Source organism: Apium graveolens, chromosome 3 (assembly GCF_009905375.1).
Source record: "Apium graveolens cultivar Ventura chromosome 3, ASM990537v1, whole genome shotgun sequence".
In the NCBI taxonomy this organism is placed as follows: domain Eukaryota; kingdom Viridiplantae; phylum Streptophyta; class Magnoliopsida; order Apiales; family Apiaceae; genus Apium; species Apium graveolens.
In genome coordinates this window covers 296,002,085-296,024,619 of record NC_133649.1, presented here as the reverse complement: position 1 = coordinate 296,024,619, position 22,535 = coordinate 296,002,085, and the positions used below count along the sequence as shown (strand labels likewise).

At 39.1% G+C, this 22,535-nt stretch overlaps 2 protein-coding genes across 3 annotated transcripts; one reads left to right on the top strand and one right to left on the bottom strand.

Annotated features, from left to right (window-relative positions):
- Window positions 1–799: 799 nt before the first annotated feature.
- LOC141713689 (transcription factor MYBC1-like) lies at window positions 800–4,142 on the bottom strand. Of its 2 annotated transcripts, none has more exons than XM_074517212.1 (2): window positions 2,840–4,142; window positions 800–1,047 (listed from the first exon to the last, which is right to left on the bottom strand). In XM_074517212.1, exon 1 carries the CDS (start codon window positions 3,708–3,710, stop codon window positions 2,853–2,855), a length of 858 nt encoding a protein of 285 aa, XP_074373313.1. In that variant the 5' UTR covers window positions 3,711–4,142; the 3' UTR covers window positions 800–1,047; window positions 2,840–2,852. The 2 variants fall into 2 exon arrangements, with proteins under 2 accessions (XP_074373313.1, XP_074373312.1); XM_074517211.1 differs by lacking the exon at window positions 800–1,047 and adding an exon at window positions 1,703–2,077.
- Window positions 4,143–16,776: 12,634 nt separating this feature from the next.
- On the top strand, window positions 16,777–20,422 carry LOC141713688 (violaxanthin de-epoxidase, chloroplastic-like). Its single transcript, XM_074517210.1, has 6 exons — window positions 16,777–16,905; window positions 17,208–17,510; window positions 17,611–17,777; window positions 18,583–18,679; window positions 18,772–19,163; window positions 19,679–20,422. The coding sequence occupies exons 2-6, from the start codon at window positions 17,223–17,225 to the stop codon at window positions 20,178–20,180; spliced, it is 1,446 nt and encodes a 481-aa protein (XP_074373311.1). The 5' UTR covers window positions 16,777–16,905; window positions 17,208–17,222; the 3' UTR covers window positions 20,181–20,422.
- Window positions 20,423–22,535: the final 2,113 nt, after the last annotated feature.

Sequence of the window (22,535 nt, the reverse complement as noted above, 5' to 3'; positions counted from 1 at the left end):
TATCATACAAATCTCACCTACAAGCACCTAAAAGAACTGATATATCTTTGAGCCTTCTTTGAGGTTTGCGATAACCTTCATGTATGCCTGAGGAAAACCAAAACACCAAACAAAAACCGCAAAGCCAACAAAAACTAAGCACACTAGAAAAAACAGCCCGAATTCCTACACAGATTTGATAAAGAATAAACTCTCACAAACCTTGGCTGTATTTAGGCAACCCGGCTTCCTACAGAGATTAGACACATAATTTAATTCTCGCAAACAGCTATATTTAGCAGTACCAGACTTTGCTCTATCTTAAACTCAGTTGACTGGCATTACTGGAATTTCGACAATCTCTTCCCAACCAACTTACACAAAGAATTGCCATCAGTGAAGAGGTTTGCAAACTAGAAAGATGTTTCCTACCTTAACCGACACACCAATATACGAGCAGAACATCCAAGAAATGCTAGGCTCAAATAACGATAATAATAACAATTTTAAAGCAAACTAATATAAATGAGAAACAATTTCATCATCGGTGTTCCAACACAGACAAACCCAGCGAGAAATGCTGAAAATGTTTTTCTTTTTCACTTGAACATTCAACATCAATAGCCATATTTCTTTGGCCAACGCTGACATCATGCCTCACATGAAGCTCGGGAAGGCTGTTTTACAAAAAAGACAGCTACTGTATAGAATGGAATGCACCATGGCATTCTCAAGAATCTGGTTCACGAATGTCAAACTTGGGACTGCTTTATCAAATATAAGTATTTTTAAGCAAAAATAGTTGACCACCTCTGCACTAGCCCTTACATCAGTGGTTCATAGGTACAACAGAAGCAAATAATATCGTTATCTACAGGAAAAAGGTGTCTACAGAAGTAAGATACATATCGTGACATACATCGATACTAGAACCACGGAAATACAGAAATAAGATACATACACACTTACAGATTATTTTTTTCAAGTACTGACTGGAAGACAGTATTGATCGAAGTTGGGCTATCAATGATCCACATACCAGCAAATCAAGCTCAGTCATGCAATGGCCTAGGTTAAAAATATAATCAGAAAAATATTGGGTAGCTCTACAGTAATTAAGCAGGCCCCTGGGGGTTCCTTTGCTTTGACTGGGAAACATGATAGATTATGAATGGGATCAAATTAAATTACTGAAACCAACTGAATTTGAAACAAATTTAAAGAAGGTCATGCTTAATATATTAACTATGAAACCGCAGACAAGAAGATTGCACCTTAAAAGGCATCATGTGCTCAATCTCACGGTGCAGAATGATAGTACAAGAATGTGAGCTGCTTATTTGATATACAAAGAGCCATAGATGAAATAAAAAAGTGGGAGTTTTAGGAAATTGGATGCAAAGAAAGAGTTAATCTCCTACAGAAAATAATAGATCTGTTTCCGAAGGAATATATTGCGGGCTCAGAAGCAGTGATTCTTCACCTACATGATGCACTGCGCACCCGATTCTTGGGGATTCTGGAGTGCGTGGAGGTTCTTTTTTTGCCTAGTGATGCAGGACAAGGGGGTTAAAAACGAGTAAAAGGATAAATATATGTGGATTAACCACAGAAACCTAAGGTGATTCAACCGAATAAGAATCACTACCCCTAGGATTTCTCAACCGCAGGAGAGAGAGGGGCTTGTTAGGATCGCAACTCATTACAAAAGAGAGAAACAATCTCAATTTCAATAATAATCAATTAATTCTTCTTATAATTACAGATTAAATCAATTTATATAGCCACAAAAGGATAAATCCCTAAACTTAGTGACCAAGTAACAATCTTCTAATAAAGGAAACAAATCCTTTTTTATTTCTATCACAATTTAGAATATTCCTACACATATATAATATAATATTAAACCAAATAACATTAAATCTAATCCTAACTAAAAACATAATATGTATACAAACTAATATTTTAATTCTTCGTTTGGAATCACCGAGTAAACTCACGCACACCCAGGGTTCGAAACCTTGAACTCCTAGAAAGGAGGCAAGAGCTCAAACACTGCAACAACCATTTGCTTGCTGCGTGGTGGTTCTTCTTTCACCTACAAGTGAGAGAAGGTAGATACTTAAATACTTAATCAATTAACTACGTTATTATGCATTAGTTGTGTCAAGTAATAATGACATATTTTATAAAGGCTTATTTAGTTTAATACAAGTGAATTACACATAAAATATATATTTTAATATATAGATATTTGCCGAATCCCCGTACTACGCATTCCCGCACCCGCAATCATGCTTCCTAGATTGTATGCAACTCTACTATAATGCAGAATCCTAGTGTACATCACGAAAGTAAACAAGATTTTCAGATTCCTACCAAAGAAAACAATAGATCTTTTCTATTCTGTTTTTTTAGAGAGGGGGTCAAGGGTCTAGGAAATTGCCACTATTGCCTAGTCAGACCGATAAATGTATCAAAAGTATTCGAAATTAATAGAACATCTACATTGCTTCTCATACTACCATAATAAAGAACATAAAAGAAATCTAGATTCTCATCAATCCACCAATACTAGTACCGTAATAATTTACATGCAAACTTTCATGTTATTGAAGTACATAGTATACACCAACGGCTCACTCCCTTGCCTCACAAACATTATTATCACTCCCTTGCCTCACAAACATAACTAGAAATCAAGAAGTACATTCCCGAGTACTAGAAACCACCACAGTTGACAAAACAGTTCTAAACTCATATTCGGAGTATTACTGCAAACACATAACTAAGTTCCACAGGATGAACTGATTGTAAGTTGAACAAGTACATAAGGTAAAAATATAATATAAATATATACCCCAATCGCATAGTCAATCATCCCCGGTTGGAAACAAAGTGAGAGCTTTCTTCCCATTGGCTGTTGTAGCTGTCGCAGATTCCAAGTCCTCAATATAAGAAGATGGCACTAGCTTATGCACCGGTGTCCCCATCATATGAACCTGCTGTTGTTGTTGCTGCTGATGAGCCTGTCTAGCCACATTATACGGATGCTCATAATGCCCCATATGTCTATACTGCCCCGAAACCACAGCCATCTGGTGCTGCTGCTGCAATGCAACAACAGGGACAAAAGGCAAGAATTGTTCCGAATTAGGCCTAACCGGGTGCAAAAAATGAGCCGGAACAGGGGAGCTAGCAAACAAATGATCAGTAGCAGAATCTAAACCACTAGAACCACCAGAATGCCCTCCTCCACCCTGCATTCTCTTCAAATAAAGCCTGTACTTTTGCAAATGACTAGCGACATTTTCGCGAGTAAGACCATCAACACTCATGAGTTGCATAATTGTCTTGGGGACAGCATTCTTGATCCCCAAATGAGCTACAGCATCTACAAATCTTTTGTGGAGCTGGGGTGTCCACACGAGACGAGGACGCTTAAGGGTACGAGCTGGCTCGTCCCCTGAGTTACCACAGCCACCCAATTCAGATGATTCCAAGTCAGTGATTGAGTCAGGTGTTTCAATTGATGGGTTTTTGAGGGTTTGAGGATTAGTGAATAAAAGGGTGTTTGGATTTGGGTTTGGAATTGGATTTGGGGTGAGGTTAAAGGCAGCAAGAAGATTAGGGGTGATTAAGGATTGGTTTAAGGGCATAAGCTCATCTGGTGATGGTAGTTGTTCTTCCCACTTTGAGAACCAATTTGAACTCTCGTCAACTTCCCTCATCTCTCTCCTCTCTCTCTCTCTCAACTGTTTCTTATTCTCTCTATGTCTCCCTTAAGTGTTTCTTAATCTCTCTCCCTCTCTCCTTAATTGTTTCTAAATCTCTCTCCCTCTCTCCTTAATTGTTTCTAAATCTCTCTCTCTCTCCCTCTCTCTCTTAATTGTGTCTGAATCTCTCTATGTCTCCCTCGTGTTTCTTAATCTCTCTCTCACACCCTCTCGCTCTCCCTTAATTGTTTCTTAACCTCTTCATCTGTATCTCTCTTGTTTCTTGATCTCTCTCAGTCTCTCCCAGTCTCCCTCTCTCCTTAATTGTTTCCTAATCTCTCTCTCTCTCTTGAAAGAAAGACGGGAGATTCGGGGGACGGGGTGTTCGAGGTGGATATATGAGGACTGATTGGTCTCTCTGGCTTCTTGATTCTTCTTTTTCTTTATCTATTTATTTTTTTTATTTCTTTTCGTGCGAGATTCTGACCTTTTTGTTGTACATGAAGATTTAACAAAAAATCTAAAAAAGTTTTAAAAATTAGATAGGATAATCTAAAAAAACAAAAGTGAAATGATATTTTTACGCCAAGATTTTTGTTTTCTGCAAAAGAAAAAAAAGTTAAAATACCAAATTATCCCCTGCACTTACAATAAATATTTCTTCAAAAAAATTAAGATAATAATAATTTAATAATTTTACGGTCATTTGCAATAAATTTAATATTTAGGTTAATAAATGTTAGGTACAAGTTAAAATTTAAGTAAATAAATTTATTGCTCACTAAAATTTCAATACTTTTTGCAATTTCAACATCATTACGATATACTAAAATTATAAATATTACTATCATAATTTTTTATTAAAATATAGCTCGAAACTTGAGACTGTATACTATTAACATTTTCAACAAATGTCATTGACGGGGAGCAGAAAACCGCACAAACAGCAAAAATCGCCCGCACCGCACCAATCGACACCGCAAAACGTGGTTTTTAATTTTCGTGGTACGGTTGCGGTTTGAATTTTTAATAAACCGCGTGGTGCGGTGCGAGTTGTGGTTTTAAGTTTCTGAAATGCGGTTCAAACCGCACCGCACCGCAATATTTAATATATATATGATGTTCCAATAATATTATTATTATTAGACTATAGTTTTTAGGAGGTGATCTTCTTTGCTTAATGAGCCAACCCCTTCAAATGAGATTGTTGTCTTTTATTTATACTAAGTCCCAAATGGGTTTTTTCCTTACAAATTGGGCCTTCTTGGGCTTTACATAATGTATTACAACTATTCTAACTATAATTCCTTTGGGCCGCTTTGTCTTGGTCCAACATTTGTCCCCCTCCTTGTTTTGCGCAATATCTTTAGATTTGCGTTTTCCTGCTTTTTCGCCTTTGAGTTTTGGATCTCGAGATTTTTGTTTTGATACCTGAATAAAGTTAGTGTCTGGACAGGATGATAAAATGCAAGGGAACAATAGGGAAAAGACGAACAAACAAAACAAAAAAGGAATAAGAAATAACTGTAAATTCGGGATAGGAGTCAACCGTGTGTGCCTGAAGGAAGGAAAGAATTAAATGCAAAGCTTTCTTGTCTTGTTGTTATTCTCTTTCTCTCTCTTCTCTCTCATTTTTTTTGAAGACATATATATCCGTTCATGAGCGTTTTTGAATTTGTTTTTTCAGGTTTCTTTGCAGATTGGCGGGCTAACCTCTTCGACTTCCTCTCCAGATATCTAAAAGGAGTTTGCTGCGCGTCCTTAGCTCGCATTGTAAGTTATCCACTCTCTCTCTCTTCTTTTTCCTTTTTTATCTGCGGGTCGGTCGTGTCTATCTGTAGTTTACCAATTTATAATGGCCGACTTTCCTTCGTCGTCGTCGTCGCATAGTGCCTCCAATCGGGACCCCGGGAAGCGACCATTAGAGGAGGGTGACGAGGAGTCTGTTTTGAACTTGGATAACCTAGAGATCCCGGATCTAGGTCAGTGTGGATCTTTTGATTTCTTAGGGAGCGATGAGTTTTTGAAAGGGATGCCTACAGGTCCTTTGCCTTCTCCACCCCTAAGCCCTCGTACCCTGGAACTCAGAAACAGAACGGTCGAGGAAAGTCTTCGGTTAGGTAGGATCGAATTTGAGGGCAAACCTAGTCTAAATTATCTTAGTTACTATATCACCGTCGACCCACCCGTGAGTAAGTTGGGGAGTTACATGGACCTATCTAACGGTTATCGGTATCGAGTGCCGACAGCGGATGAGAGGGTTTGGATGATGCCCGAGTTCGGGATGCATGGGGTTGCGATGATTATGTTTCAGTTTGGCCTTCGTTTGCCGATGCATCCTTTCTTCCTGACGATGTATGAGGCTATCGGTTGTGGCCTAGGGCAGCTGACACCGAATTCTATTGCTCAGTTAAGTGGTTTTGTGGCGTTGTGCTGTGATAAGGGTCGATCGCCGACTCTGAAATTGTTTTTCTCTATTTATGGTGTGCGGTACTATGGCGGTCAAGTATATTTCGACTCCCGACATCGAAGGATGAAGATTGTTAGCATTAGATCATCGAACTCCGGTTACCACTCCCAAAGGTTGTTCGTTGGGGGTCCTAATTTGGAATTTGTAAAGCCTTGCGGGAAAGTTAGTCAGGGCACGATTGATTATTTAAATAACATGGAGAAGCACGATACTGCCTACCTCGATGAGTTTCATGGGTCGAGGACGTGGTATACACATTTAGATTTGAAGGACTCTGGTTTTTTAGAGATGCACGATTGTAAGGGGGATGTTTTATTTGTTATTGCCCTTATTTTATTTATGTACTTAGTTTTTGTACTTGTCATCGTTGACTCTTGTTTATTTTATTTTCGTATGTGCCTATATATAGGGTGGCTGACTTGTTGTTGTGTGTTGTTTTTTTTTTGCGTTGTAGTGGGAGGCGCTTCCCTTAAGAAGATTTTAGACGGCGGGATTCGAGGAGGAATGGATAAGGCAATGATGTTGTTGTTGCAACGTGCCACGAGGAAGCCTTCTGATGCAGCCAGGCCTGGACCGTCGGGGGTTCCTCATTCGGTTTCAATTGAGTTGCTCGATGATCAGGGAAACAAGGTGATTGAAGACAATGAGAGGGTTGTTTCAGACCTCGTCCGCGTGGAAGTTAATCCTCGAAAGCGGCTTCGGAGGGAAGATGATGAGGTAGTTGTTGGTGGACGGGAGGCTGAAGTCGAGGGAGTGAACAGAACTGTGACCATTGCTGGGACAAGGGTTTATATGGGAAAAACCGTCGACCCTCGTTCGAAGAAAGAGGTGGTTAGGGTCGAGATTCAGCCCACGGAGCGATGGACGGGTGGATCCACCGTGCCCTTGACAGCACTTAATCTTTTCAACCTACCTCAGGATTCGGTTGCTTATGATGGGCGGAAGCGCGAGGATCTTGTTGACCGATATAAGAGCCGGGTTGGGCGGGTATGTGCATTCCCTTCTCTCTCTTTTCTATGTGCATATATTTTTGTCTTCATGTTTAGTCATAGTCATTCATTCACCCCCACTTCTCTCTCTCTCTCTCTCTCTCTCTCTCTCTCTCTCTTTGTAGTTTCTTTCCGATTTTATGCATATATTGGAGGATTACAAGGCTGATATTGATGGTGAGGCTTGTTCTAAGCTTGAAGCTGAGGTTGCTGCCCTGAAGGGGGAAAAGAAGAAAATCGCGGTGGGTTTTGCGGAACTCGAGCATAAGGTGGCTGATTTATCTAAGGCAAAATCTGCATTGTCAAAGAAGATTGCTGAGATGGAGGTTGCTGAGCAGGTATCGAGTGGGAGGGTGCGAGAACTCGAGGGTCGACTTCTCGAGGTGAAAAGGGAGCTTGATGAGGAGAAAAGCAAGCGCCAAGGCTTGGATCGACAGGTCGAAGGAATGGATAGCTCTTACAAGTTGATAGTGAAGGAAAATGAAGACTTGAAGAAAGAAGTAGAGAAAGCTGTTGAAGATATCGCTGATGCTTTGGGCGATGGTTACGAACGATGTCTCCGAAGGATGGAAGAGGCTGGTTTTGCTGTCGAGGGCCATGCCTTCGATGATTATCTTCGTGACCTAGCATCGAAGGGTGATAATGCATGAAGGCGGGGTATGCCCTGTGGTTTTTTTGTAACTGGATTTGAATGTTTTTATGTGTTTAAGAATTTTATTGATAACACCGGATGATGGATTTGTAGCAAGTTTCAGATACGCGATCCATGGTTTAAGTTTATTTCCATGTTGTAAGCAGTTGCATATTGGCTGGTTTTATCATCTATTTGTCTCGAGTTTGAAATATTAAGATGTTTATCAAGTTTGTGGTTGAGTGTTTACATTATGAGAGAGATTTTATTGCCCAGCTCGTCGACGTGATGAGGCTGTATAAATATTTGCCTAGAGATGAATGATTTTCGAGTCTCCGATTATTTTTTTTTGGAATGTCTACGTCGATGAAAGTTTTCGAAGGTTATCCTTTTATTTTTGCTGATTACGTAAGGAACGAAGAAAGCGAAAGTCTATGTTCTTTACTTGGACCAAATTAAAGAAATTTTTTCATCATAACTTAATCACCCCTCGGTGGGGGCCTCATAACGACCCTCATTACATCGAGGGTTTGTCTTTGATATGGCATTTACTGCCTCAAGATAACAGGTTACAACTGAGATCAAATTACTGATAAAACTTTTTTAGATGAATCCCATTCCAGGCATTCTTGATGGGTTTCCCGTCGAGGTGAGCAAGCTCATTGGTCCCCGCACTTACAAGTCTCGAGATCCGATAAGGGCATTCCCATGCTGGTTTGAATTTTCCTGAGACAGTGGGTTGTGATGCCGCAGAATCCCTTAAGACGAGGTCGTTGACCTTGAAGTCTTTGGGTTTGACTTTTTTGTTGAAGTACCTTGCAGTTCTTTCTTGCTGGGTGATCATCCGCATTCGGGCTTCTTCCCTTGTTTCTTCTAACAAATCATTGTGAAGGCGAAGACCCTCGAGAGATAGAGCAGGATCGAATACATCGACCCGTGGTGAGGTGAGACTTACCTCAACAAGTATGACAACATCGACTCCGTATGCAAGTCGGAAAGGAGTTTCACCCATCGCACTTCGGGGAGTCATCCTATACGACCACAACACATTCGGGAGTTCATCGACCCAACATCGGGGTATTTCTTCAATTCTTTTCTTCAAGCCTTGTAGGATGGTTCTATTTGTTACTTCTGCTAGTCCATTTGCTTGGGGGTATGCTACAGATGCTTTGATATGCTGGACTTTTAACTCAAGCAGGGTTTCCTCAAACTGTTTCCCAATAAACCGAGTGTCATTATTTATCAAAGACTAAGATTCTGGGGATCCCAAAGCGAAAGACAATGTATTCCATAAAGAATTCTATCATCTCTTTTTCTCGGATTTTAGCAAGGGGCTTTGCTTCGACCCATTTGGTTGCGTAATCCACGGCGACTACGATGTATTGGCACTGATTTTTGGATTTTGGAAAGGGACCCACAATATCTATTCCCCATTGGAAAAAGGGGCACGGGCTGAGAATAGAGTTTAGCTCAGTCGTGGGTCGACGGTTTACATTTCCATGAAGCTGACATGCTTGACATTTCTTGACGTAATCTTCACAATCTTTTCGAATTGTAGGCCAGAACAGGCCTTGTCGAATAATTTTGAGGGCTAATGTTTTCCCTCCTAGGTGCTCACCACAGATTCCCGTGTGTATTTCTACGATCGCTTGGAGGGCATCTTCTGGAGACAAATAACAGATTAGAGGCTCAGAGAGGGCATGTCGATATAACTCCGAACCCACAACACAGTAGTTCCTGGCTTTGAACATAAGAGTACGGGCTTCAGACTTATGCTCAGGCAACTTGTTGTCGATAATGTACTCAAGGAAGGGTTGGCGCCAATCGAGCTTAGCCTGGATTTGATTAATTGATACTTCGTCGATTGAGGGGGTCTCCAAAATGTCGACGTATGTTGGGATGAGATTAGTAGGGAGGTTGGAAGAGGCCAGTTTGGCTAGAGAGTCGGCCCACTGATTCTCCTCCCTGTCGACGTTTGACATTTTCCATGAAGGGAATTTGCTAAGAAGCTCTTGTGTTCTTGTTAAATATCGGTCCATCCTTTCATTATGCGTCTTAAATTTGCCACTTATCTGTTTGGAAACCAACTGAGAATCCCCAAATATGTCAATGACCTCTGCTTCGAGATCGGATGCGAGCTTTAGCCTGGCGATGAGTGCCTCGTACTCGGCCACGTTGTTTGTGGCGGAGAACCCGAACTTGAGAGCCTGTTGGATTTTGAATCCTCCTGGACTGATTAGTATGTCCCCTGCTCCTCCAGAGTTGGATGTCGAGGAACCATCAACGAACAGAAGCCACGGGCGAGACTGATCATCTTCAGGTTTGTGTGTCTTGGATTTGAACTGGCATTCAGCGACGAAATCTAAGAGAACTTGGGCCTTGATCGTCGTTCGAGGTTTATACTCGATGTAGAACTGGCTTAACTCGATGGTCCAAGCAGCGAGCCTGCCTGTTATGTTGGGCTTGTGCATGATTCTTTTCAGAGGAAGATTGGTCAGAACATGGATTTCTCTTGCTTGAAAATAGTGACGTAGCTTACGACTCGCGACAACGAGAGCGTATACGAGTTTCTCGACTTGAGGGTATCTTGTTTCCGCGTCTCGGAGTGAGTGACTGATGTAATATACAGGGACATCTTTTCCCTCATCGACACGGACCAATACTGCCGCGACAGTTTCGTCGGAAGCTGAGAGATATACTCGTAGCGGTTCGCCTGTTAAAGGTCGTGTTAAAACTGGAGGATTTGTCAAAAACATCTTTAACTCCGTGAAATTTCTCTCACAGTCTTCGTTTCATTCAAACTGTGATGATCTGGAAGCTTTTTTCATTGCAGAGAAAAATGGGAGGCACCTCTTCGAAGATTGAGGAATGAACCTTCGAAGAGCGGCTATACACCCTGTGAGCTTTTGTAAGTCTTTAATGGATCTTGGTTTGCTCATTTCTAGAATAGCTTTTGTCTGAGCTGGATCGGCCTCGATGCCTTTATGGGTAATCAGGAACCCCAAAAATTTACCTGCAGTAAGGCCGAATGAACACTTTGTAGGGTTCAGTCGCATGTTATTTGCCCTTGCGTTGGTGAACGTTTCTCGAAGGTCTGTCACATGGTCGAAGGCAACTTTTGACTTTGTGATCATGTCATCGACGTATATTAGCATGTTTCTTCCTATCTGCGAGGAGAATATTCTATCCATCGTCTGCTGAAAAGTAGCGCCCGCGTTGATTAACCCGAAGGACATTACTTTGTAACCAAAGACCCCCCTATGAGTGATGAAAGCGGTTTATTGCCAGTCATGGGAATCCATTTTAATTTGATTATATCCCGAAAAGGCGTCCATAAAGGACAGGAGTTCATTTCCCGTTGTGGCGTCAATGAGTTGGTCGATGTTGGGCAAAGGGTAAAAATCTTTGGGGCATGCCCTATTCACATCTGAATAATCAATGCACATTCTCCACTTCCCATTGCTCTTCTTAACCAGAACCACGTTTGATATCCATGTGGGGAATTGAACGGGCTCGATGAAGCCGGCGTCGAGGAGTCTGTCGACCTCTTGGTCGATGGCTGCTATTTTCTCGGCCGAGAATATGCGTTGTTTCTGTCGCACAGGCCTGGTGTCCCTACTGATGTGCAGCGAATGTCGAGCAATGGTCTCTGGGATGTCAGGCATGTCCGTTGGGGCCCAAGCAAAAATATCGGAGAATTCTCGGATGAGGTTCGTGATTTCTTTTTTGAGATCCGATGAGAGATTATTGCCAATTCTTGTTGTTTTATCGGGGTTTCCTTCAAATACTTCTATATCTTCTGTTTCCTCGAGAGGGGAGCATGAATTGCTTGTGGGTGTGTCGATCAATTCTCTTGGGTCGATGTCAAGTACCTGATTGACTTCTAACTCTTCCTCTGTCTTTTTTCTTGGAAAAACTGTGGTTAGGTAGCATTGTCTTGCTGTTACCTGATCACCAATCATTTCTCCCACGCCGAAATCTGTGGGAAATTTCATTTTTAAGTGGGAGATAGATGTTATAGCTCGGAGTGTGGTGATCGTTGTTCGTCCTAAAATGGCGTTGAAGCTTGAGGAAGCACTAATCACATGGAATTTGACCATTTTCCAAATCTGACAGGGTGGGGAACCGAAAAGTACTAGCATGTCGATGGTTCCTACCACGTGAACCTCATTGCCTGTAAACCCGTATAACGGGGTTCGGGAGTTCTCGAGTCTTCGATCTCCTATGTCCATTCGAGAAAAAGCGTGATGATATAACACGTCGACAGAGCTACCATTATCGACCGACATTTTCTTAACCGTGTTGTTTCCCACACGTGTTGTGATGACGAGAGCATCTTGATGGCCTTCGATGAGACCGGGACGATAATCATCATCAGAGAAAGAGATGACTGGGGAGGGATTCGCTCGAGGGCGTTTAGCTGCGTAGGGATTGACATTAAAGACTTCTCGAGCATAAATCTTGTGAGAGTTGTGGGAGAGACCTCCGGCGGCTACACCACCAAAAATAACGTCGATTACACGATCGTCTTCGCCTCGATGGTGACGTCTGGGTTCATCATCGTGCTGCACATATTGGACTAGTTGTCCTCAACGAATTTTTCCTTCGATGAGGTTGCTAAGCTGAAAACATTGCTCCGTTGTATGGCTAGTGTCTTCATGATATTCATAATATCTGGAGCTTGGGGGTCTTCCTGGTTTCATGGGTCTTGGAGGGCGATAATCCGGTTCTGTTTTTAACACCGCCAAAATTGTCGTTTTTTCGGTGTTGAGTTTAGTGAACTCTTTTTCAGATCGATTATGGGATTGCCAATCTCTTTCCCTTCTATCCCTCAGGGGAAGGTCCGAAGTGCATGGCGGGGGAGACCTACGGCGCTCTCGGCGCCTTTCCCTCGTGGGGGATCGTGGACTGTAGCTTCGGCGTTGTTCATATTTTGATGACCTCCGTGGAGATTGTATACAGCTTACCGTTTTTGAAGCATCATGCGGTGTTCTATAATCTGGAACGCGGCTTGTAAGGTTTTCGGCCTTTTTTCAAAGATATCTTCTAAAAGAAGGCCATGCCTAGACTTATCGATGCCGACTGTCAGGAAATTGACAGCCATCTATTCTATTAAGTCTGGAATTTCTGCTATCTCTTCTCTGAACCGGGTTAGGAAACTTCTGAGACTTTCGCCAGAGCGTTGGTGCATTGTCATCAAGGATGTTGTAACTTTGATTCCTTTGTAGTTGCTGGAAAATCGGGCCTGAAACTTGCTTTTCAGAGTTGTACATGAGTCGATTGACCGAGGTGGCAAGTTGTTGTACCATCGGAGAGCCGTGCCTTGGAGGCAAGTGGAGAAGAACTGACACCTAGCGATCTCCGAGTGGCCGAAGAAAGCCATGCGACCATCAAATGTGTTTAGAAATGTTAACGGGTCCGAGGATCCGTCGAAATGATCGAGAGCAGGCGTCTTCAACGTCCTGTCGATGCGCGCCTTCTCAAGCACTAATGATAGGGGGCTCTCGGAAACGGTTTCAAACCCTGCTTGATTTCTCATCAAGGTACGCATCTGGGCGATTTCCTCCTGCATTTTAGCGAACTCCTCGTGAGATATAGATTCTGTGGATTCTTTCTGACGCGAGACATCGGCATATGACACTGTCCTCTGTCGACGTTCGCGTGGTTGCGAATATGTCGACTCTGCCGACGGTTCATATTCGTACTCAGCATCGTCCTCGTCATAAAATTCATCGTCTTGTCCTTCTTTTTGAACTGTGGTTTGCTGGAGCTCTCGACGGAGACGGTGAATCTCGCATTTTCGCTCAAGTTTAGCCTGCAATCTCTGAGTTTCGTGTTCTAGAAACTCGAGTTCTTCATCTGAATCAAGTGAGTCTTCTGGATTTTCTTAGTTTTGGGCTTTTAGCCTTTCTTTCTTTTCCAAATGCAATCGTATGTCGCTCGAGAGGACTTTCTTTCCTTTAGATGTTTGAACTCTAAAACGCTGATCCGACACAGTTTTTCTTTTTCTGTCCCTTTGGATTGAGTCCTTCAAGCCCAGAAATTGATCTTCTGGAGGAGCCTCAGGTGGAGGGAACAAACACTTCGGCTTCAATGCCGGTTGTTTAGGAAGCTCGCGATCGCCGCGGGTCGAGGGGTCGGCGGCAACTTCTGCCGTCAACTCCTTTACCTGAGTCGGTCCGGCGGTTCCCGGATCAAGCTCTTCTACAATCATCTTCTGGTTGGATCTTGTTAAAGCAAAGCTCCTTCTAGCGCCAAATGATGTTCCAATAATATTATTATTATTAGACTATAGTTTTTAGGAGGTGATCTTCTTTGCTTAATGAGCCAACCCCTTCAAATGGGATTGTTGTCTTTTATTTATACTAAGTCCCAAATGAGCTTTTTCCTTACAAATTGGGCCTTCTTGGGCTCTACATAATGTATTACAACTATTCTAACTATAATTCCTGTGGGCCGCCTTGTCTTGGTCCAACAATATAATACTTATATTTCATTATTCCATTTATTAAGTCTGAGTCCATTTATTAAGTCTGATTCCATTTAACATACTATGAGCGCTTGCTTAGTAATCATCTTGTTTCTGCAAGACTAATTCGTGATGATCATCCTATTTGTATTTTTTCAAAAATAATAAGACACATGGTACAAAGCCACCTATTTAATAATGAACTCATTTAATTGTCGAGCCAAGCTTCTACGTTAAACTTTACATTGTGAAGTTTCTAATTTGTATTATTGGAGAATTTTGGCGACTTTGTTATATTATTCGAAAATTTAATTAAATTTAAATTTTGTATTTATTTAAATTTTTCAAACCTGTAATGTATAAACCGCAGTGAACCGCACCACACCGCACCGCATTTTTGTGACGTGGTTTATGCGGTTTTTGAGGGTACGCGGTGCGGTTTGGAGATTTGATCAAATCGCATATGCGGTTTGGTTTGTGACTTGAGGAAAAAACCGCACCGTCCGCACCGCGCTGTTATTTAACTTCTACATGACTTGCTCTTATATTTTAATATTTGACAAACGTTTTACTAACAAAATATTATAAGAAGTCAGAAATACGAAATAACACCATTTAAAAAAGTCAAAAAATGAGAGAATCATGAAGAATTTCTCATTAAATAACATGAATACCGGTATTTACTTAGCTTCTAAAAAAATCTAAAAAAATGTAACAAAAATATATGAAAACAATCAAAGTTTAGCGTCATTATTTTTTCTAAACACGTGTCTCCTATTAATATGTTTTTCTAAACATGTCTTATTTTACCTATCACTTGTTTAATAACGGGTTAAATGGCGTTTGAGTCACTCAACTGACCGGAAACTTGCAGTTGGGTCATCCAACTCAAAAAACTTTCAATCACGTCATTTTACTCTTAAAACTTTTCATCCAGGTCACTCGCCGTTACGTTCCGTTAAAAACTTAACGGAATGCTGACTAAGTTTGAAAACTTGGCTTAAATAAATCTATCGTGGCATGTACAGTCAGATGAAGCGGCGTTTTGGTCACTCAATTGGCTCAAAACTTGCAATTTGGTCATCAAACTGAAGAAATTTTTATTCAAGTCACTGATCATTTCATCCATTAAAAATAAAAAAAAAACGAACGAAGAGCTCTCCTACAACCACTATTTTCTCTCTTAAATTTTTTTGGAACATATAAAAGTAATAAATAAATGTATCAATATTTTGTTCATCTCCCATATTAAAATCGTTACAAATCTCAAAATATTTCAAAAAAATCCAAAATTTTCAAAATTTTGAAAATTGTTCTCAAAATTTTTATTGAGATTTTATTTCAAAATCCCAACATTGTTCTATAATAACTTGTAACGTGATTTTATTTTTGGACTCGTATGTTTGCACGATATTCTCTTATCATGAATACATTTATTTAACAATTATTTATTTTAAATGACTTTTAATAACCATTCAACTTAATTCAAATCGATCCAAAGTGACGAACAAATGATAGGGATAGGTTGCATTTTTATTTTTTATGGATCTAGTTATAAAATTTCAAACTTTGGGTCGGGTTGTATTTGACGCGGCCAACCCGACCCATTTGCACCTCTAGTTTCTGTGAGTAAAATCATTGATAATAATCTGTGTATTTGTTGTAAATAGATATGATAGGAGGGCCCTTAATGTTGTTGTAGGAGACCTGTTTGTTCGGGGTTTTTTTTCAATTTTTAATGAACATAATGGTCAGTGGTATAAATAATATTTTTTTTCAGTTTAATGACCAAATTACAAGTTTCAGGTTAGTTGAGTGATAAAAATGCCGCATCAGCTGACTGTACATGCCACAATAAATTTATTTAAACCAAGTCACCAAGCTTAGTCAGCATTCCCTCAAGTTTTTAACGGAATGTAACGGCGAGTGACCTGGATGAAAATTTTTAAGAGTAAAATGATGTAATTGAAACTTTTTTGAGTTGGGTGACCCAACTGCAAGTTTCGGTCAGTTGGGTGACCCAACTGCAAGTTTCGATCAGTTGGGTGACCAAAATGCCATTTAACCCGTTTAATAACTATGTCTAATGTTAGTTATCTTTTTAATCATGTAAAATGTAAATAATCGGTCCAACAATAAAAGATTTGGACTCTCATTGGTGGGGAGTTTGTTTTTTCATAAAAAAACATATTTTTAAATCGGTTTTTCTAATGTGTGATAGATAATAAGCGTCTAAATTTATACTTTATACTAATTTAATTGATGAAGTTGATATGAAGCGCCTAAATTTATAGTTTAGGCTAATTTGATTGATGAAGTTGATATAAATACAAGTCCGTCCACCACTATTATAAAAAATGAATCAATCAAATTTGTTTAAAACTATAAATCTCAGCATTTATTACGCGTTAATGAGCACATGTTAAAAAAATCCGTTTTCAAATTATTATGTCATTTTTCTATCATAATTTCTCTTTAAATTTAAAACAACAAAATAAGTTTATCTTTTAAAACTAAGCTCATTTTTGTTGATATTTTACATCTTTGGTGGGTTCATGCAGGACAGTATTTTGTAATCACACAATGTCTTATCTCATTTCCCTCCCTTATTCAGTTTCATGACATGCTCCTCTCCTCTCCTCATCCTTAAGGTTTGCATTCTCTTTTTCTTTATCTTTTGCTCCTTATTTTCTCTTTTTATGTTCCTCCATTGCCTTATATGTTCTGTTAAGTTGATCATCATATTATGTACTTATATTTAGTTTCTGCTTTTAGATTAGCCCTGCTAAATGTGCACAATTCTTGGCATAATCTTGTGTATTCTAAGCTTAAATATTTTAACCATGTATAGCAGTTTGAGATGTTGTTACTTGGGTGATTGGTAATTTTGTGTAAGGTTCAAAATATGAGGCAATTTGCAATTTTTAAGTTTCCTTGAATTTGTGTGCTGCAGAATTCACCTTGAAGTATGGCCTTTTGTCTGCACTCAGCTTTTTTATCTAGTGAATACAATAACATGTGTTCGATTACCCAGTTTACGAGTAATGGAAGGTTTCCTGGTCGACGGATGGATCCTTATAATGGCGGTCTAGTTATGGTGAAGTTATGGTCTAATTGCAAAAGAGCAACAACAAATGCCCAAATTTTAAGAAATTCGAGGTTATATTGTGGGTTGGATTCTAGGTTTCTTGATATATTGTCAAATGGAAGGTCGAAGATTTATTCGTTGTGTAACATTGAAGCGGTTATGAAGAAGGTAGTTCTTTGGATAGATTCTGTGTTATCTATGCTAGTACAAGTGGCCTGCTTGTGTATTTTCTGATGAGATTATTGATTAGTCTTCTTTTTATTGGTAGAGTAAAGACAGATTCAACCTGGAAACAACGATTAAATTGATTGCTCAGAGACAATGGAGCCAATTTGCAGCAGTAGCTCTTGTCCTGGCATGTACATTTGTGATTATACCAAATGCAGATGCTGTTGATGCTCTCAAAACTTGTACTTGCTTACTTAAGGAATGCAGGTACTGCACCCAAGATTTTTTGTTATTCTCGAGCTTTTAGCCTTACTTCAGCTGACAATTGAGTTTCTTTAAAATTATGCATTGCTAATGGTTGTTTATAGAGTTCATCTCTAGGTAGTTGAAACTCATGAAAGTGTCACACTGGAATTTAGTCTCACCTTTTCACTACATGTCTTTACGCCATCTTACATACCTTCCATTCTCGAGGTGGCTTAATTGAGTCCTCTGTATGCATAGTGATACATTGCATACTATTTGTAGTTTTTCCAAGCTTACAAAGACAGACCTTGTTCTGTAAAAATTACTTAAGTGCTTCTTAGTGAGAGAACTGATGTTGCTTTACCTGATTAGAACTTTAATTGGGGTATGTGGAGCTGAAGTGTTACTGTATTTACAATTAACTAAAATTAATGAGCTTCTTTGGGCCATTGTTTTCTCTTCTAAATTAAACAGTTCTCTTTGTTAAAGGTAACTGGTATCTTCTGTTGTATTTCATGTACAGTATTGAACTATAGTTCATTTTTTCTGGTTAGCAAGTCCATTCAGCATTGCTCATTCCTCTCTACTACTCATATTCAGCGCAAATATTTAAAGAGAACTACCCTCTAGCATATTCTTCACTCTCATCACTAATGTTTTTTCAGTCTGCGGTGTGCATTATCATAATCAACATAACTTTTATCTGGGATATCTTGCACACAAATGTCCTAAGATGCAGTTGGTTTTAAATTGTACTGAATCAGAAGCATAGAAACTAACATTTCAATGTGCTTAATATGCGTCGTTAACTTTTCATTCTTCTCAGGGTGGAGCTTGCAAAATGTATTGCAAACCCATCATGTGCAGCCAATGTTGCTTGTCTCCAAACATGCAACAACAGACCTGATGAGACCGAATGCCAGGTTAGTCACCAAATTTTCATTTGTCTCACAGACCACAAATAATACGTTCTACTCTTCTTATATGTAATATGCATGCTCTTCTGTCTGAACAGATAAAGTGTGGGGATCTGTTTGAAAACAGTGTTGTAGATCAGTTCAATGAGTGTGCTGTATCAAGAAAAAAGTGTGTACCGCGTAAATCTGATGTAGGTGAATTTCCTGTCCCAGCGGCTGATGTGCTTGTTAAAAGCTTCAACATCAATGATTTCACTGGGAAGTGGTTCATTACTAGTGGTCTAAATCCAACATTTGATGCTTTTGATTGTCAATTGCATGAGTTCTATACAGAAGGTAACAAACTTGTAGGGAACTTGTCATGGCGCATAGGAACTCCAGATGGTGGATTCTTTAACCGATCAGCTGTACAGAAATTTGTGCAAGATCCATCCCAACCTGGAATCCTCTACAATCATGACAACGAGTATCTACACTACGAAGATGACTGGTACTTTTGCTGCCTTTTCTTTAGCACATACAACTATATGCTTGATCATGGCAACCAAAATTTTTATCACTTATGAATGCTCAAAAGAATTGCATACTCCTATACTGAAGAATTTTGCTGAAAGAATGAGTTGCAAGTCCATCATATCAGATGTGCATTATATAAAACCTTTAGGAAACTGATTTGGACAATGAACTAATGAAGCATCTAACGATAGATCTCTTGGTTTTATATACCAAGTAAAACTTGTTAAAGAGTATAAGATACTGTTCGGGTCTTTCTCTACTACCTTAAGGTTTTAGTGTGACTGGTTAGTTAACATGGTATTGGTATCCAGAGGATAAGATACTGTTCGGGTCTTCCTCTACCACCTTAAGGTTTTAGCGTGACTGGTTACTTAACAAAACTTGGTGTGATGAATTTGTTTCAGTCTACTCTCAGGTCAATGCTAACTCTAGCCCTGAACTATGTTACTCCAATTCGAATACTAATGACAAGAAATTATCACTTATCAGGTATGTCTTGTCTTCAAAGCTAGAGGGCACACCAGAAGACTATCTATTTGTATATTATAGAGGGAAAAATGATGCATGGGATGGTTATGGTGGTGCATTTGTGTACACAAGAAGTGCAGTTCTGCCTGAAAGTATTGTTCCAGAACTAGAAAAGGCTTCTAAAAATGTAGGCCGCGACTTCAACACCTTTATCAGAACTAACAATACATGCGGGCCTGAACCTCCCCTTATCGATAGATTGGAGAAGACTGCAGAAGCAGGAGAAAGAACGATAATAAGAGAGGTTGAGGAGATAGAAGAGGAGGTGGAGAAAGTGAAGGACACTGAGGTGAATCTGTTTCGCAGGTTGGCTGAAGGGTTCAAAGTGTTCCTGGAAGATGAAGAAAATGTCCTCAGTGGACTAAGTAAAGAAGAGGAGGAGATTCTGAGTGGCCTGCAAATGGAAGCAGCTGAGGTAGAAAAACTCTTTGAAAATGCACTACCTATCAGGAAGTTGAGATGAGTTTTACGCTGCAAGAACATGTGCATCAGTTCAAAAATTCGTCTAGGACATCCAAATCTCTAGGCCGGCCCTGACAAGAACTCTATCAACCGATCGGACGACATATCTGCATTAGCTCAAAATGTATAGTTTGAAAAATATCATATAGTATGCATAATACGTCGAAATTAATTTTTTGATCAACTACTATTATATCGAAAAGGTCTTAATATATTGTATACTGCTTTACCGAAATTCCAACTCCTAAAATCTTGCACCTGCAACAAAGAGTTGGTCCAGTAGTCGAGGTATTAGCTTCTAAGGTTAAGAGTTCAACTCGTGACGTGCGCGTGAATATCTTCTGATTTACCATCAGAATGTCACGATCTCATACAATGCAGGAAGGGGTTTAACAGATGTAATAGTTGATGATGGGCCTGATGGCACCTCATTTGTGGACTTTGGTTGTGGATACAGAGCAAACAGGCAACACCAAAATGTGAAGTCTCATGAATAGGCAACCACATTTTTTAAAGATTCATTATATTGTTTAAAGTCGCTACATAAATCTATGTCGGGTCGGGACCATTATTACTTTACAGTTAAACCTTTGCTTTTTCGTCTGAGCAATCTCCCAGTATACAATATATTATAACCTTTTCGCTAGGAAAGTATCTTCAAAAAATTTCAAAAATTTTAATAATAAAAAATATAAAATTAAAAGAGATAGGTGTACGGACGCACCAAAGGTGGAGATGATCCTAACAACTAAGCGGTGTTCTAAAAATCGGCAACTCATCTCCAAGTACTCATTTTCGACCTCAGTTTGATTCGGTTTCCGAGTACTCATATCCAGTAATGATTTTGTAAAAAATCGGTCAAAACTCGGTTTGAGTCTGAGTACTCCGAGTCAAAATCGGGGTTTGGCTTTCACTCTGTGATCAAAATTCCATTTTTATCATATGTTTCTAATTTTAATGAGAAAATTTACAAACAAAAGTTATATATATATATACAACAACAAATGATATATATTATTGTTAAGTTTCAAGTATTAATACATTTATAATTAAATTTGAATGAAATCAATTCAATATATATATATATATATAATTTAATAAATCATATACAATTTGATTTGGGTTAAAAAACCTAAATAACCATTTTTAAATAACAATCGCCCAAAATATCTATCAGAATTTTAATTTGTCCAAAATACTCATCAGATACTTCATTTTCAGTGGAGTACATAGGAGTATCAGTCAGTGGAGTATCAACCCATATACTCCACTGGAAAAGGAGTATCAGGACTGATACTCTGTTGAAAAAGGAGTATCATCCTAATACTCCATTGAAAGTGAAGTATCTGGTGGGTATTTTGGGCACATTTTTTCACAATGAGTATTTTGAGCAAAAAGATATCTAAAAGAGATATTTTGGTCATTTTTTCATTTAATTTTTGAGTACTCTCCAAATTTTGAATGCTAATTTTTCAAAACTAACCAAATAAACCGAGTTCCGATTTTTACGACCTTACAACAAATTAAGAAGCAGCAGCACAATGTTGGTCCCTACGCCCATGTGTGAAGTGCCCCAGACTTGCTCCGGGGATAGAATGGATGCTCCTTCATATGTCCTACTCTTGTGAAATCTGATGCAATTTTGACTAAGCTTTCTTTCTGGTGTTTGTTTATCCTAATTTATCAACCAGGCCAAACCAACTTGGGGAATCTAGTTATCATCCAATCCTACGAGCCTAGTTGTTGTAGTAGTAGTACATTTTAAACACTTTTGACGTGATCTTCGATGTTTTCTTCATGTGCTCTGTCCTAATAACACTACTTCCGCTTGACCACCACCACCAGGGCTCTGTATTCCTTTTTCTTTTTCTAGACTAGTTGATTATACACGCACATGTCGGGAGTCGAACTTCTGACCTACCGTAAATGTAAATGGTACTTTTAACAAACTTTTTAGTGACATTTAAGAGATAATTGTTTTTAATAGTTTACCGTCTAAAAATAATATTGATAATATTCACGCATTACCTTTTTTCATGGTTAAACAAATATTCTCCGTATATTCCGCTTATCACATGATTTGGTAAAGTTAAAATATACACAGTCTTATTTTCTTTTGAAAATAAAGATATTTTTTTTATAAAAAAAACGATTTGTGTGTGAATATGTGTAATTTATAGAATGTCTAATTATCATGTTATTCCTCTATTCTAAAAATCACTGATTTTATCGTTTAATTATTTCAATATGCTCCGCCGATTCATTCTTATAATCTGATTAATCACTGAATCTTATTCTTAAATTAATATATTTAATTTAATAAAATAATTATTTTCATATTTTATTCAATACATCC